Here is a 17795-nt window from a genome sequence, read left to right as displayed (position 1 = left end):
TGCCACCAGTTGGCTTGTACCTTAGCACACAGTTGCGGCGAAAAAGCACACTGTGAAACAGTGTTGGAGTAGTACCTTATTTTGAAAGTGACCACCGGAAACAGTCATTGTTTTAGGGTTATCAGCGTGTGGAATGGGCAGGTTTCTCCGAGGCCCTCATTAGCATACTCTCCACATCCTCCGTGTCCTATAAGCGGAGCTCTCAGCCAATCTGCGCCCAGAGAAGGTAGAAGGACCCGCGGCAGCAGCATTAGAAGTCCGATCCTCCGCCAGGAATCATTTAAGATGCTCTAAACCTCCGGAGAAGAAGTGCAAGGAATCCATCAACAAGTTTTTTTTTTCTTCCAATTAGGGACAGAAGATGTTTCCTTCTTGCGTCTGACTGCTTTTTGTTCTTCCACGGGAGTACAACTGTTGTGTGGAATAGAATTGCGCACTTTGGGGATTTTAACATTTTCACAGATTTTTTTCTTTTCCCTTTTTCTTGACACACTTGGCAATTGCGCACAGTTATGGCGCAAAGGGTAAGTCACGCACATGCGCACGCACACACAAAACACTGAAACTTTAGAAACAATATTAATTTTGAAAATTCTTATTTTTCTGAAAATGTTTCTTGTTTTGTCAATGATATTAATATTATTATTATTGTGTGATTTCCCCCCCGCCAGTACGACGAGTTGTCTCATTACGGAGGCGGGATGGACGGAGTAGGAGTGCCCGCCTCCATGTACGGGGACCCCCACGCCCCGCGGCCCCTGGCCCAGGTGCACCACCTGAACCACGGGCCCCCGCCGCACCCCACGCAGCACTACGGAGCGCACACACCGCACAGCATCATGGCGGGAAGCATGGCGGGCAGCATGGGCAGCGCCGTCAACGACGCACTAAAGCGAGACAAGGACCAAATTTATGGGTGCGCCATATTTATGCAATAATTTAATCACACAAAAGTATTGGTCTCATATTATTGTGAGATTCTGAGAAAATATAGAAAATATAGAAAATTAATAGTGTGTAATAATTAGGACATGGGCCTAATACGATACAGTTATATAATACAATGTAATAATAAACTAAAATATTGGCATATCAAAGTTGTAGTTATGTAATAATAAATAATATAAAAACAGTATGATAATAGTATTCTTTATTTTAAGCAACCCAATTATTGCATTTATTTTTTTTTCAATTTCAAACTCAGCTTGATTTACATGTTTATTCATTCAAACATTCATTTTAGTATTTTTTTTTAGACCCAAACATTCCCATGTAAATTAATCCGATTTGTTTTAATTTCCACATTCCAACACAATTCTCAGCTGTGAGTTTTTCCACATTCGAACATTTCCACAGCTTTTCCCCGCAATTTCACACATTCCAATATTCTATTTACAATTGCTGCACACATTGTTTTTGTTAAGGCTGATCATGTTCTTAATTGCATCATTTTATCATCATTATTTAATTATCTATCATTATACTTAAAGCATTACATCATCACGCCATTTCCAATACTTTCCATTCTTAAAAAAACATAAGATAAAAAATAAAACAAAAAATGTGTTGTATAAGAACAACCCAAAAAATATATATAACAATTAAAATAAATATATTTGGTTTTGTTTTATATATATATATATATATATATATATATATATATATATATATATATATATATATATATATATATATATATATATATATATATAAACAAAACAAAAAATATCTTTTATACCCCAAAAGGGACAAGCGTGTTTGTGTGTGTGTGTGTGTATATATATATATATATATATATAAAACATAAAATAACATGTTTTTGTTTTTAATATATATATATATATATATATATATATATTTAAAAAAAAAATATATATAGATAGATAGATAGTACTTATATATATATATATATATATATATATATATATATATATATATATATATATATATATATATATATATATATATATATAGTTTATGTATATGAGGGATGAATAATGCATTTTCTGACTACAAATTGTTGTGTTGCAGTCATCCATTATTTCCACTTCTCGCTCTGGTGTTTGAAAAGTGCGAGCTGGCCACGTGCACGCCCAGAGAACCAGGAGTGGCGGGAGGAGATGTTTGCTCCTCAGACTCTTTCAATGAAGACATAGCAGTGTTTGCAAAACAGGCAAGAAAAAACAAAAAACAAAACATAAGAACCCAATATTAAAAAAAAAAAAAATTTAAAAAATGTGTTCCACACAGCTTTTAAGCTGGACTTGAATTCCTCATGTTCCTAAGTGACCAATAGGGAGCATTTGTGGTTGTCACGTGACAGTCATGTGACTATCCCAGGATAATTCCCAATAACACTGAGGTAAAATGGCTCGTTTCTAAAACCTGATTTGTAATGTAACAACAGTAATGTTTTAATATGGTATAAAACAGTACTTATGCTGTTTCTATATTGCATCAATTAATACATAGAAAACAAGCTGAGAAAATATCACTATCAGTCTTAAAATTGCTAAGATAATTATATCAAAACTACTAAATAAATGTCACTGTTTCAATTGTATGTTTTTTTTATTTTTCTTCAATTCAAATTCAATATCGACCAAAAAGAGTCAAGTTAATAAAACATTTGGCATGAACAATGTAAAATGTGTCTTCCACACAATGAAAACAAAAAAAAGTGTTGGGTTCTTATGTGTTATAATTTTAGGAGTAGAAACTAAAAACAAAAAATTGATTGAGTTAATTTCCTTGTGTCCACTTTAGATCCGCGCGGAGAAGCCTTTATTTTCGTCAAACCCAGAATTGGATAACTTGGTGAGTTTTTACCTTTTATTTTATGTCCTTTAAACATTTTTTTAAATGTCAAAAGTGTGGCTTTTGAGTTTGACTTTATTTTGAACATGCATGCATACAACATGATACATCACAATTTCCAGTCCCTCTATTCAACATGTCCGAAAAGGAGGAGGAAGAAGCAAAATTTATTCAATCCTACCCCTTTTCCTTTACATAGCAGTTGCTAACACTTTTGTTCACTTTCTGTTCTCAATTTATTCACAATATACTCCATAAGTAATAACATTAATAATAAATAAATAAATAGATACTAATTACTGTAGTAAGTTGTATTTCCTATGGTGAGATAAATAAGATCATATAGAAAATGAATGGATGGATGGATGGAATAAATTCAGAATGTTTGTCATGGTTCTTCTTCTTTGGACTTTGTAGACACTTTAAGTTTGAGGAGTTTCTTTAAGAGGATCATACTAGTACATTGTTTGATTTATTTACTTGATCCATTCCATAATTTAATTCTCCATATGGATATAAGGTATTTAGTGTTGTACATGCATACAAATGTTTTAAAAAAAGTGTTTCTCTAAGGTTATATTTCTCCTTTTTTGTTGAGAATAAGTGTTGTATATTTTTGGGTAGCAGATTGGTTTGCTTTGTGTATAATTTTAGCTGTTTGCAAATGCACGTTGTGGAATTTAAGTATTTTTGATTCAATAAATAAAGGGTTTGTATGTTCTCTATATCCAACATTATGTATTATTCTAACTGATCTTTTTTGTAACACCGTTAATGAATGAAGTGTACTTTTGTAGTTATTTCCCCAAATGTCTGCACAATAACTCAGATATGGTAACACTAGCGAGCAGTAGAGAATATAAAGTGATTTTTGGTCTAGAACAAGTTATTGACGTGTTTCCTTATGTTGTATATTTTTTGTATGAGATTTCCACTTCATTTTATCAATCATTACACCTACAAATTTGGTTTAATTTCCATCCATTTTCTACCGCTTATTCCCTTTCGGGGTCGCGGGGGCGCTGGCACCTATCTCAGCTACAATCGGGCGGAAGGCGGGGTACACCCTGGACAAGTCGCCACCTGATCGCAGGGCCAACACAGATAGACAGACAACATTCACACTCACATTCACACACTAGGGCCAATTTTAGTGTTGCCAATTTACTTTTTCAATTTATATTTGCATTTGTGTTTGACTTTCTCTTCTGTTACCAAATAGCATTATTTCAGTCTTGCTGAGATTCAAAGAGAGTCTGTTTTTTGTCAAACCATCTTTTTAATTTGTTCATTTCTTCTTTTATTATTTGTATACGCTTCTGTGTGTTCTCTCCTGAGCAAAAGACAGTTGTATCAACCGTGAATAACACTAACTTTAAGTCTTTTGTAACTTTACAAATGTAAATGATTGAACAATTTTAGTCCAAGTATTGATCCCTGAGGTATACACCCCAGGTTATATTTAGCGTTGTAGATGTGTGTCACCTATCTTCACGTATTGTTTCCTGTTGTTAGAAAACTTCTAAGCCAGTTCAAGTCAACCCTCAAATGCCATATTGTTCTAGCTTTTTAAGTAAAATATTGTGATTAATTGTGTCAAATGCTTTAGTTGGATCCATCAACATCTACATATCATTGGTAATTTCCTCTGTAATTTTGATGAACGCCACCAAAGGTGAAATATTAGCTCTCTATCCATATTGGTTCTCAGCGAGTATTCTATATTTGTATATCTCTTAGTGAACAGTTTTTTAAATGATTTTAGAACATTGTGGAAGTAAATGAAAAGGTCTAGAATTTGTAAATTGTTGTTCGTCTCCAGTCTTATAAATTGGTGCAACTTTAGCTATTTTCATTTGGTTTGGGAATTTACCTGTTTTAAATGATAGGTTACTAATGTCCTGAGATCTCTTCAATGACTTTTTTTTTTTTTTTATCATATCCATATCAATTCCATTACAATCGATTGAAGTCTTAGATTTGTATTTATTTTTCACAATTTTAACTATTTCCTGTTTTGTCACTTTGCTGAGGAACATTAAGTTGGAATTCTTTCCTCCAATTTTGGTCCAATATCTACAAAGTAATTATTGAAGCTTTCAAGTATTTCCTTCATGTTGTCATTGGGGGTAATCCCTCTTAATGCCATTTTTAATAATGATTTTAAGAAAGCCCCATGTTGCTCAAAACAGGCTTTGGGTATCTTGTTCGGTATTGTAAAACATAAAGAAATAACTATTTGATATATTACTAGATATTTATTTGAATGAATACAAACAAATGTTTTAAAAAATGTGTTGCCATTGGTGATTGCTCTTTGGTGTCTTTCAGATGATTCAAGCCATCCAAGTGCTACGCTTTCATCTACTGGAGTTAGAGAAGGTCAGTATCATTTTGATGTATTTTAAAGACAAAATAAGTAGTATTTTAGCTATGGATTTGTGGGGAAAATTTGGCAAAGGTCCTAAAAATTACGACTCAGCAAAGTTAATCAAGGCATGCTTGGATGAGGAAGATGATGACCTCAAGACCAATGCTCTCAGACACACTAACTACGTCTGGTCTTTCCAGAAGTTGCAAAATCATGCATTTTTTCTAATGACGTGAGCGTGACAAATAAATTGACTGTAAAGTTATGTATTGTTTTGTTTATTGCAGGTCCACGAGCTTTGCGATAACTTTTGCCATCGCTACATCAGCTGCCTGAAGGGCAAAATGCCCATCGACCTGGTCATCGAGGAGCGAGACGTTTGCAAGTCGGACTTTGACGACCTGTCGGGTTCCTCTACCAACCTTGGAGATCATGTGAGTTTTTCCAATATTCATAAGTAACGTTGTGAGAAACATTGAGCATGTAGAACACTCTTGATTATGAATTTTCCAATGCAAGCATGGGAAGAATAGTATAAACCCCAAAACCAGTGAAGTTGGTACGTTGTGTAAATTGTACATAAAAACAAAATACAATGATTTGAAAATCTTGTTCAACTTATATTCAATTGAATAGATTGCAAAGACAAGATACTTAACTTGCGAACTGAGAAACTTAGTTATTTTTTGCAAATATTAGCTCATTTGGAATTTGATGCCTGCAACATTTTTCCCCAAAGTTGGCACAGGTGGCAAAAAAGACTGAGAAAGTTGAGGAATGCTTATCAAACACTTATTTGAAACATCCCGCAGGTGAATAGGCTAATTGAGAACAGGTGGGTGCCTTGACTGGGTATAAAAACAGTTTCCATGAAATGCTCAGTCATTCACCAACAAGGATGGGGCGAGGGTCACCACTTTGTGAACAAATGTGTGAGCAAACTGTCAGTTTAAGAACAATATTTTGGGATTTCCCCAACTGCAGTCTGTAATATCATCAAAAGGTTCAGAGAATATGCCTTTATATATTCATGTTTATGTTGTTGACCCTACTTTTTGGCACTGATGGTGAAAATGATTAATATGGTTGGATCCGACACACACGCGCACACACACACACACACGTCACACTCTCAAGAGCTGGCACCTGTTTTCAGTTGAAAAGATGCAACATGTAAGTCTATCAGTTGTACTCCATTGCTGTTTAAAACACATAAAATCATAATAAATATTTTAATCTTCACCAAAATTCTTAATTTTGATAGTTTTTTTCATCATTTGACAACTTCCATTAAGCCAGCGGTTCTCAAACTGGCTTTCCAACTACCACAATATTGACCAACATTAATGTACAGTAGCGTGGTAGGTCTAAGTATTGATTAGAAACAAGGCAAAGGTATTATTCAACAAGTATATTTAATATTTTTTGGCAACTGTAACATTACAAACAGTTTATGTAATTATTGTAATTGTTTTACAATATTTAATTATGGGATTATTTTGTGTACCACTAGATTCTTGTTCTTCCGATTCCAATATTTTGATATCGGTAACAAAATGTATTTTGATTTTTTCCGGTACTTTTCGATACTTTCCTAGATAAAGGGGACCACAAAAAAATTTAATTATTGGCTTTATTTGAACAAAAAATCTTATGGTACATTAAACACATGTTTCTTATTGCAAGTTCGTCCTTAAATAAAATAGTGAACATACAAGACATCTTGTCTTTTAGTAGTAAGTAAGCAAGCAAACAAAGGCTCCCAATTAAGCTGACGCATGCAGTAACATATTGTGTCATTTATCATTCTATTATTTTGTCATAATTATTAAGGACAAGTTGTAGAAAATTAATTATTAATCTACTTGTTCATTTACTGTTAATATTTGCTTACTTTCTCTTTAACATGTTCTATTTACACTTCTGTTAGAATGTAATGATCACTTATTCTTCTGTTTGGATGCTTTATATTAGTTTTGGATAATACCGGTACTTTTTAGAGGTGGTATAGTACCGAATATGATTCATTAGTATTCACAGTACCACAGTTTTAGAATAACTGTCTTAAGTTATTCAAACAATCCCAACATGAAAATATTATGCTCATCCAGGACATTTTGACTAATAATGATCCCAAGTGTCTCCCCACTATACCCAAAATCCTTATTTTCCAGCATTTCAGATCTGCTTTCATGCCACAAATTGCCGTCTCTGGTTTCATGCAAATGTTTGGATTTAAGTTATGAACTCAAATGGTTGGGAAATAAAACACGGACTACACAGAAGCCAGACTTAACACAATGCTAGTAGCAAGCAAACAAAGTAACATAGAATTAGTGGCACAAATAAAGAACACGGGGAAACCATGAGGACTATTAAGGTGTCTTCCTGGTGTGGACGCAGGCCTTTTGAATGATCGTAGTGCTATGGTTATGTCCACCTACCTCTATTCAAACTGCCTGCAAACAAATCACAGTTGAGTGACATCCTGTTAGTGTTTTCCAATTGCTTACACACTAAATTTTTAATTTTTCCACAGTTAAAGTCTACACACTGTAAGCAAAACCACTGTGCCTAATATTAGGCATAGACTGCTTTACGGTTTTTACAAAATATTACACACATTGCTTTACAAAATGTGGATGAGATATTATGGCCTGATCCAGCTAGACGGGCAATTGATGATTAGAATCGGTAACTGAGGCTTCTGAGTAGGTTCTTTCATAGAGTTGCTGTTGCCTAAGTCTGCACATGTAGCCTATACTCTATGCTGTCATTTTTATTCATCTCTATTTTTTTTTCAAACCATTTTAATTGTCTCAGATTTTAATTTGTACTGCGTGTCATTGTTGACTACTGTGATGTTACTTTACCTGACTGTGGTAAAATAAATATTTTCAGTTTGCAGCGTCATTGTTAAACTGTTCTTGAAAAGATTACAGGATATTTTTAATTCCTCTTTAGGTCCTTACGTATAGGACCACTTCAAAGTAAACAATGACGATTGCTATTGTATTGCTAATATATTTTCTCAAGTTACAGTAATCATTCATCGAATTTGCTAAACAAGTTGGACAAAATGCCCCGAACATGTGATTTCTTCTAGTAAAATTGTTTTTTACGAATGTGTTTTGTATTTATCACTGTTCTGGGTAACTCACTATAATACAGTGGTTCTCAATCTTTTTTCAGTCATGTACCCCCTGTGAACATTTTTTTATTCAAGTACCCCCTAATCAGAGCAAAGCATTTTTGGTTGAAAAAAAGAGATAAAAAAGTAAATTACAGCACTATGTCATCAGTTTCTGATTTATTGAATTATATAACAGTGTAAAATATTGCTCATTTGTAGTGCTCTTTCTTGAACTATTTGGAAAAAAAGATATAAAATATAAAAGTAACTAAAAACTTGTTGAAAAATAAACAAATTATTCAATTATAAATAAAAGTTTCTACACATAGAAGTGATCATCTCTTTGGGGATTGTAATGGAGATCCATCTGGATTCATGAACTTAATTCTAAACATTTCTTCACAAAAAAATAAATCTTTATTATCAATATTTATGGAACATGTCCAAAAACATCTATCTGTCAACACTGAATATTGCTTTGTTGCATTTCTTTTAACAGTTTATGAAATTACATTCATATTTTGTTGAAGTATTATTCAATAAATATATTTATAAGAGATTTTAGAATTGTTGCTATTTTTCAAATATTTAAAAAAAAATCCCACATACCCCTTGGCATACCATAGAGTACCCCAGGGGTACGCGTACCTCCATTTGAGAACCACTGCTCTAATAGTGTCTTATTATTAGAAGTCCGTATAAGTGAGTTGAAAAATAAAACTGCATTTTTACAAATGCTTGCTTTATTTTGATGAATACGCATATATTTTCACCGAAGTGTGTCCATCCATCAATGCATCTTCTTCCGCTTATCCGAGGTTGGGTCGCGGGGGCAGCAGCCTAATCAGGGAAGCCCAGACTTCCCTCTCCCCAGCCACTTCGTCCAGCTCTTCCCGGGGGATCCGGAGACTTTCCCAGGCAAGCCGGGGGACATAGTCTTCGAAACGTGTCCTATATCTTCCCCGTGGCCTCCTACCGGTCGGATGTGCCCTAAACACCTCCCCAAGGTGACCAGATACCCGAACCACCTCATCTGGCTCTTCTCGATGTGGAGGAGCAGTGGCTTTACTTTGAGCTCCTCCAGATGGCAGAGCTTCTCACCCTATCTCTAAGGGAGAGCCCCGCAACCCGGCGGAGGAAACTCATTTCGGCCGCTTGTACCCGTGATCTTGTCCTTTCAGTCATAACCCAAAGCTAATAACCATAGGTGAAGATGGGAACGTAGATTGACCGGTAAATTGAGAGCACCAATCCGCATGTCGATCTCACGAGCCACTCTTCCCTCACTGATGAACAAGACTCCATGGTACTTGAAATCCTCCCCTTGGGGTAGGGTCTCCTCCCCATACCGGAGATGGCACTCCACCCTTTTCCGGATGAAAACCAACTTGATGGTGCTGATTCTCGTCCCAATCATGTCACACTCCGCTGCGAACCGATCCTTTGAGAGCTGAAGAGCCTGGCCAGATGAAGCCATCAGGACCGCATCATCTGCAATAAGCAGATACCTAATCCTGCAGCCACCAAACCGGATCTCCTCAAAGCTCTGACTGCACCTAGAAATTCTGTCCGTAAAAGTTATTAACAGAATCGGTGACAAAGGGCAGCCCTGGCGGAGACAACACTCACTGGAAACGTGTCCAACTTACAGCCGGCAATGCGGCCCAATCTCTGGCACTGATCGTACAGGGAGCGGACCGCCACAATCAGACAGTCCGATACCCCCAAACTTTCTTAGCACTCCCCACGGACTTCCCAAGGGACACGGTCGAATGCCTTCTCCAAGTCCACAAAGCACATGTAAACTTGTTGGGCAAACTCCCATGCACCGTCCGGGACTCTGCTGAGAATATAGAGCTGGTCCACAGTTCCACGACCAGGACGAAAACCACACTGTTCCTCCTGAATCCGAGGTTCGACTATCCGGCTTAGCCTCCTCTCCAGTATACCTGAATAGACCTTACCGGGAAGGCTGAGGAGTGTGATCCCACGATAGCTGGAACACATCCTCCGGTTCCCCTTCTTAAAGAGAGGGACCACCACCCCAGTCTGACAATCCAGAGGTACCGCCCCCGATGTCCACGCGATGTTGCAGAGTCTTGTCAACCAAGACAGCCCCACAGTATCCAGAGCCTTAAGAAACTCTGGGCGGCTCTCATCCACCCCCGGGGCCTTGCCACCGAGGAGCTTTTTAACTACCTGGACAACCTCAGCCCCAGAAATAGGTGAGCCCACCACATATTTCCCAGGATCTGCTTCCTCATAGGAAGACGTGTTGGTGAGATTAAGGAAGTTTTCGAAGTATTCCTTCCACTGATCCACAAAGTCCGCAGTCGAGGTCAGCAGAACACGATAGATGGTATACCAGTATTAGTATAGTACGGCCATACTAATTAATCATATCCGGTACTATACCGCCTCTAAAAAGTACCGGTCCTCCACCACCCCGCACCCCCGTCATCGTCAGGTCATGTCATTGCTGGTTTACAAGCAGAGGAGCATGCTCGGCAGTGCACAATCACAACAAGCAGACGCTGTGTGTAGACAGAAAAGGGAGAATGGACGCATTTTGGCCTAAAACCTAAATATAAAGGAGAAGTTAAAACACTGAAAGCCCTCATAAAGAGGTGTTTTAAGACATGGCTAGCTAGCTTGCGTATACAGTCCATCCACAGTTGGCAGTGTTTTAGCTACTTATAAATCACTGCTCCTCGCCTCCGTGGGGACAAATAAAGTAAGTTTCTTACAAATGTCATCCTTGCAGGATGAGGAATAGCTAAACATGTTTCACTACACACCGTAGCTCACCGGCGTCACTATGTAAACAAACGCCATTGGTGGATCTACACTGTAATGATACCAAGTACAAGAGCGTATCTAGTCGATACTACTATGATTACGTCTATTTTTTTATCATCACGACATCTTCTTTTGTTCTTTTTAATTCATATTATGTTTATAAACCCTGGAAATACGCCCTTAGACACATGAAGACTTTAAGTCTTTAAGTGATTATTAAATTTTATCAGAAGTGTAGATAAGACGAAAGTAAGCATATATTAACAGTAAATAAACAAGTATATCAATAATCACATTTCTACTACTTGTCCATAATAATCTTTCCAAAATAATAGAATGATTAATGGCACAATATGTTACTGCATACATCAGCAGACTAATTAGGAGCCTTTGTTTGTTTACTTACTAGTAAAAGAAAAGTTTTCTTGTACATTCACTATTCTATTTGAGGACAAACTTGCAATAAGAAATAAATGTTTTTTTTTTATTGCAAGTTTGTACCCTAAGATTTTTTAGTAAAATAAAGCCAATGATGTAATTTTTTGTGGTCCCCTTTATTTAGAAAAGTATCAAAGTACCGAAATACATTTTGGTACTGGTACCGGTACCAAAGTATTGGTATTGGGACAACACTAGTCTGAACCTACATCCTGAGTGACCTGAGTGGTCAAGCAGAGGATCGTAGGTGGGCTCCATCCAGGTTTATAAATGCGAATGAGTGTTTCTGTCAGTCAACCGCAGGGCAGCTGTGGCCTCACATGTAGCTTACCACCATAAAAGTGTGAATGTGGAGTGAATGCATGATGGGTTCTCAGTTCTTTTAGAAGCACTTTGCATGTCTAGAAAAGAGCTAAAAAACAACAACAATCTGTTGTTATTATTATTATTATTACTAAGCAGTGCACACAAAAACGTCTTCATCGAGGTGCTGGTTGAAGTTTTCCAAGGGTTGTGCTTTTAAAAGGTTCAGTCCAATTAAATGCTACATATAAACAACATACAGTTTACTGTGCCGCTTTCTGTTTGTTTTGAACAGATGGGAAGTAAGACCTTCATTAGCTTGAAAAACGTGCAAACACATGGCGTTTCTTGAAGAAGCAGTGTTTACAGAAGACTTTTTATTATTTTCTGCCCCGCTAAGAAAAGGGGCATCAGTGAGAGGCCTCGTTCACACTGCGCTATTGTCCCGCTGCTTATTGTTGTCATCTGCCGAGCTCTTCATCTGATCACCATCAGGCAAACAGCTGACGCAAAGAGGCTGAAGAGGCAGCTTTACTGTTTGCTCTGGGACTTATGGTAGTCTGAGTGGTCCGGCCCAGCTTCCCCATAAATACGAGGTTGCCGACTGAAGAGCTCACAGAAAGATTCCGGGCTTTGTTGGCTTCACATGCAGTACAGTAACAAATATACTGCAGTAGTAATACTTTTCAGGTCCACCACAGGCAGGATGGTAATCTTTACTGTTTAACTCGCAATGCTAATCACCATTTGCAGCCTTTGTAAAAGTGCATAATGGACCTCTTACTGGACCTCTTACTGGACCTTTCTCATCTATTTCCCTGTCCTTCCTCCCTTCTTTGCTCCATTTCCTTATCTCCTGTCCCCCGGTGTGTGGACCTTTCCCTGACCTCTCAGAACCCAGCATCCTGGAGAGACTTGGACGACGCCCACTCGACACCCTCGGTAGGGACCCCGGGCCCGTCCAGTGGGGGACACGTCTCTCAGAGTGGAGACAACACAAGTGAACTCGGTAAGAGACCGCCGAGCTTTCCTCCACATCAAAGCTTTTTCCTTTTCCGTCATCCTGCCGCCATTATTTTATTCATCGCTCTATCTAATCACCATCCTGATACCTTGAGAAGTAATACAAACTAAAATCATACAGTAGGACTGAATACTTACTTGATCCTTATACGAAACATGACTTGTACTTGGTGTAGAAAGTATTGTTGCCAAACACAGTGGTAGGACATTTCTATAGTGTATTGTGGTTTCTTGCACTGATATTTTCTTGTAGTTGTAGTACTTATGATACTCAAAAAGTTTGTCAGTGGTGATGATGTGGTCGGATTCCTATTCAACATTTCAAGTACACTTGATGACAAACACCTCCATTTGTCATGTGGCCACATCACATTCACCTTGTGGTTTTGTGTGACTCATTGATGTGTTGATTGTCAAACTTGTAGTTCATCCCAGTCTTGTGCAGGTCTACAATTGGGACATATTTGATTGCTTTTGGGTCTTGCCCATGAGGGTGGAGAGCAGGGGTTTCCAAAATCCGGCCCGTGGGAAGTTCCAAGCTTTTGATGGTTTTCAAATTCTGGCTTCTCCTTGGCACTAACCAAAGACTACACTGTATTTATTTGCTGAGTAGCTGTGTAGCGCCATAAACACTGTGTGTCTATCGGTACAGCTCAATAGCAAAACAAAGCTGCCATACTGAAAAATCTGATTATAAATATATATATAGCGGATACAGCCCGCCAGCGTCCAAAATCCGTCCCGCGGAAAATCCCAAGCAATAAAAAAGTAAAAAAAAAAAAATAAAAAAAAAAAATGTAATATTATTTTGAAAAATATGTCCTTTCTTTTCCATTTTCTACCGCTTGTTACTCTTGGTGTCCTAGCCACTCAGGCAGATCATTTTGTCTAAAAATGCATTTTAAGTATAAAATATATAATAAATAAATGAATAAAAATAAACTAGGGACTTTCCGTGGCCCAGATTTTGGAAGCCCCAAGTTAAAAAAAGAAAAAGAAAAAAAAAAGTATGTTTTTTTTTTTTTTATTACAATTTTTTTAATCTTTCCTTTTTAAACCATTTTCTGCCGCTTGTTACTCTTGGTGTTTCCTCGCCACTCAGGCAAATTATATTGTCTAAAAATGCATTTTCCCATCGATAACGTGACATCATTGGGCTCGTTATGTATGTGTGGGTGTGTATATATATATATATATATATATATATATATATATATATATATATATATATATATATATATATATATATATATACATACTTACAGCCCGGCCCCCAGCCAATTTTTTCTTAGAGGTTTCAATGAAGAGTGTTTGTGTGACAGTTGTATTTTTTACAAACGTGTGAATAGTTGTCTATCAGTGTTGGCCCTGCAATGAAGTGGCTACTTGTCCAGGGTGTACATTCCCTTCCACCTGAGTGCAGCTAGGATAGTCTCCAGCACTCCCTGCGACCCCGGGAGGGACCAGCAGCAGAAAATAGATGGATGGATTGAGTTGAGGTTAGGAGTACTTTCTTAAAAGAAACGGGACTCAAGTGTGTTTTTCATGAATACACAACTACTTTGTTGTGTTTTTCTGTTGCTCATGGGTCTTCATACTTAAATAACACCTTAAACTTTTGAGAAACTTGTCTAAAAAAAAAAAAAAAAAAAATATATATATATATATATATATGTATGTACAGTACACACGTCATTCAATGCGTTTTCTTTATTTTCATTACTATTTACAGTGTACATTGTCACTGAAAGCATTCCAAATATTAATGAACACATGTGGAGTTATGTACTCAACAAAAAAGGCGAAATAACTGAAAACATGTTTTATATTCTAGTTTCCTCAAAATAGCCACCCTTTGCTCTGATTACTGCATTGTACACTCTTTGACACTTGATGAGCTTGAAGAGATGGTCACCTAAAATGGTTTTGACTTCACACTGTGCTTGAAGCTCATCCAGAGAATGCCAAGAATGTGCAAAGGGTGGCTATTTTGAAGAAACCAGAATACAAAATATGTTTTCAATTTTTTACCTTATTTTTGTTAAGTACCTAACTCCACATGTGTTCATTCATAGTTTTGATGCCTTCAGTGACAATCTACAATATAACTAGTCATGAAAATAAAGAAAACCCATTGAATGAGGAGAAGTTGTGTCCTAACTTTTGACCTCAAAAGAAGTTATATTTTTGTATGTTTGTACACGGTCAATATATGCTAACATATCAAAATAAAACATCTAAGCTTGGGCTTCACGGTGGAAGAGGGGTTAGTGCGTCTGCCTCACAATATGAAGGTCCTCCGGGTTCACTGGCTTCCTAACACTTCCAAAGACATGCACCTGAGGATAGGTTGATTGGCAACACTAAATTGGCCCTAGTGTGTGAATGTGAGTGTGAATGGTGTCTGTCTATCTGTGTTGGCCCTGTGATGAAGTGGCGACTTGCCCCGGTGTACACCGCCTTAGCCCGATTGTAGCTGGGATAGGCGCCAGCACCCCCCGCAACCCCAAAAGGGAATAAGCGGTAGAAAATGGATGGATGGATGGACATCCAAGCTTTGCATTACATTGTAGGTGGAACAAGCATGTTATTGTAATATTTACAAATATATCTCATTAACATTGAATATAGTTTATTTTATATAATGTGCTGAGGGCCAATACAAACTAGCTGGGGCACAAAAAAAAAGGCAGAAATTCCTGTTGTAGATGAGCATTCCATATCTTTCTTTGGGTCAGAACTGAAGCTAAATGTTAATTGGTGAAGAGCACTTGCATAAGGGGGATAACGAGATCTCTTGACTGTGGTTTGCTGTCCGTCTGTGGCACTTTTTGTCATAACTGATGTGCCAATTGCAGCTTTTATGGCTTGTTTTTGTTCTTGTCCCCCTTGGGCCGAGTAAAAATAGCACAGGCTTTAAAGCAACTTTCCACCGTGTGCCCATCAGGCATCAGTGAACAGAGCATTGGCCAGAACAATAGGGAGGATGCTTCGCAAGACAACAGAAACGGAGAGGATTAAGAAGACAATCAGAAGCATATCATTATATCTCCTTTTTTTTTTTAAAGCATATTTCTTACCTTCAACATGGACTTCAACATTAGAGTTTGTAGATGCTGCTAACTTCATTGTCGCCGGTAGATGTTTTATGTGGGCGAAGGTTTTTTTTTAGATAACAGTGGGGGAAAAAAACTGAAGGTCCATGGCCTTTTGACCTGAGAAAGAATACATTGAAGATGGGGGTGCACCAAGCCCCCTGTGGGGATGCAAGGACAGAGCATTTTATGTATGTGGAACAAAGGGAGAGCGGAGAACAGAATGATCAGAGTTGTGGTTGCTGCAGCGGGGCTGGCTGCATGCTACCTGCTGAGGCTCCCTGGGCTTGGGCCTTAGTTCCTGGCTGGGACACAAGGAATCAAACACGACATGAGAAGAGAAAAACTGCACTTGAATAAGGCAACAAATGGACTTCTTCTTGGTATTGTCTTTAATTGAAGGACACATTTTCAATCAACCATGTCACATTTAAACCGACCAGCATCCATGTTTTCCAAAAATACGTGTTTCCTCCCACTGTGTTGTTAAAACAACCTCAGCTAATGTGTCACTTATAGCATCTGAAATATATTTATATAGCGCTTTTCTCTAGTGAAACTTTCTCTAAATTCCATTTAAACCAGTATGGGTGGCTTTAGGAGCGGGTGGGATGGCGGGATCGGAGATCGATCCTAGAACCCTTAAGTTGCTGGTCCAGCTACTATACCAACCGAGCCACGCCGCATCAAATTATCTGCCATGTTACCTTTGTCCAATCAGAGACCTGAATAATTAACCACAGCTAACTTGGTAACGTTATAAATACCGATGGGTACCTTTCACATTTAAAACGATACGGTACCAAGTCTTGGTGCTTGGGGATCAATATCGGTACTCAGTGGTACCAATTGTTGGTACTTCTGTATGTTCACGTGAAAATAAATGTTAATTTGTTTAATAAGAAAATCATGTTTTTTACTATTTAATACAGGGGTCTCCGAACTTTTTGACCCAAGGGCCGCAGTGTGTTAAATAAATGTGGCCAGGCTATATTTAGTCACGATCAAAAGTTTACATACACTATTGAAGAACATAATTTCATGGCGCTCTTGAGTTTCCAATAATTTCTACAACTCTTATTTTTTGTGATAGTGATTGGAGCACATACTTGTTGGTCAAAAAAACATTCATGAAGTTTGGTTCTTTTTTATGAATTTTTTTAATGGGTCTACTGAAAATGTGACCAAATCTGCTGGGTCAAAAGTGTACATACAGCAATGTAAATATTTGGTTACATGTACTTTGGCAAGTTTCACTGCAATAAGGCGCTTTTGGTAGCCATCCACAAGCTTCTGTTTGGAATTTTTACCACTCCTCTTAACAAAAATGGTGCAGTTCAGCTCAATTTGTTGGTTTACATGGACTTGTTTCTTCAGCATTGTCCACACGTTTAAGTTGGGACTGTTGGAAGGCCATTCTTAAACCTTAATTCTAGCCTGATTTAGCCATTTCTTTACTACTTTTGACATGTGTTTGGGGTCATTGTCCTGTTGGAACAACCAACTGTGCCCAAGACCCAACCTTGGGCGAATTTCGAGGTAATCCTCCTTTTTCATTGTCCCTTGGACAATGAAAAAGGACCCCTGATTTAATATTTAACAGTGAGCTCATAATGATAACTGTCCAATCAAATGGTTGGATTTTGTTTTCTTACACTTTTTTTAGTCTCATCTGGAATCAGTAGGCATTCTAATCAGTTTGTCCTCGGAGGAAGTCGTTCTTTGCCATTAAGTTGAATGTAACAGGCTTACTTTTTGTTAAGTCTGACTAACATTTTATAGAGTAAATAATTTACATACTACATATAAGCTGTCT

At 37.5% G+C, this 17795-nt stretch overlaps 1 protein-coding gene across 2 annotated transcripts in view; it reads left to right on the top strand.

Annotated features, from left to right (window-relative positions):
• The first annotated feature begins 228 nt into the window (after positions 1-228).
• Positions 229-17795, top strand: part of meis2b (Meis homeobox 2b) — a 110378-nt gene continuing 92811 nt past the window's right edge. For both annotated transcript variants that reach the window (XM_061900419.1, XM_061900418.1), the window contains exons 1-7: positions 229-524; positions 672-916; positions 2032-2173; positions 2767-2817; positions 5149-5199; positions 5476-5622; positions 12756-12870. In XM_061900419.1, the coding sequence (XP_061756403.1) occupies positions 513-524; positions 672-916; positions 2032-2173; positions 2767-2817; positions 5149-5199; positions 5476-5622; positions 12756-12870 (763 nt within the window). In that variant the 5' untranslated portion in view covers positions 229-512. The remainder of the gene's footprint in view (positions 525-671; positions 917-2031; positions 2174-2766; positions 2818-5148; positions 5200-5475; positions 5623-12755; positions 12871-17795) is intronic.

Source organism: Nerophis ophidion, linkage group LG05, assembly GCF_033978795.1.
Source record: "Nerophis ophidion isolate RoL-2023_Sa linkage group LG05, RoL_Noph_v1.0, whole genome shotgun sequence".
NCBI lineage: Eukaryota > Metazoa > Chordata > Actinopteri > Syngnathiformes > Syngnathidae > Nerophis > Nerophis ophidion.
The sequence above is the reverse complement of the archived record's forward strand: the minus strand, read 5'-3'. Positions and strand labels throughout refer to the sequence as shown.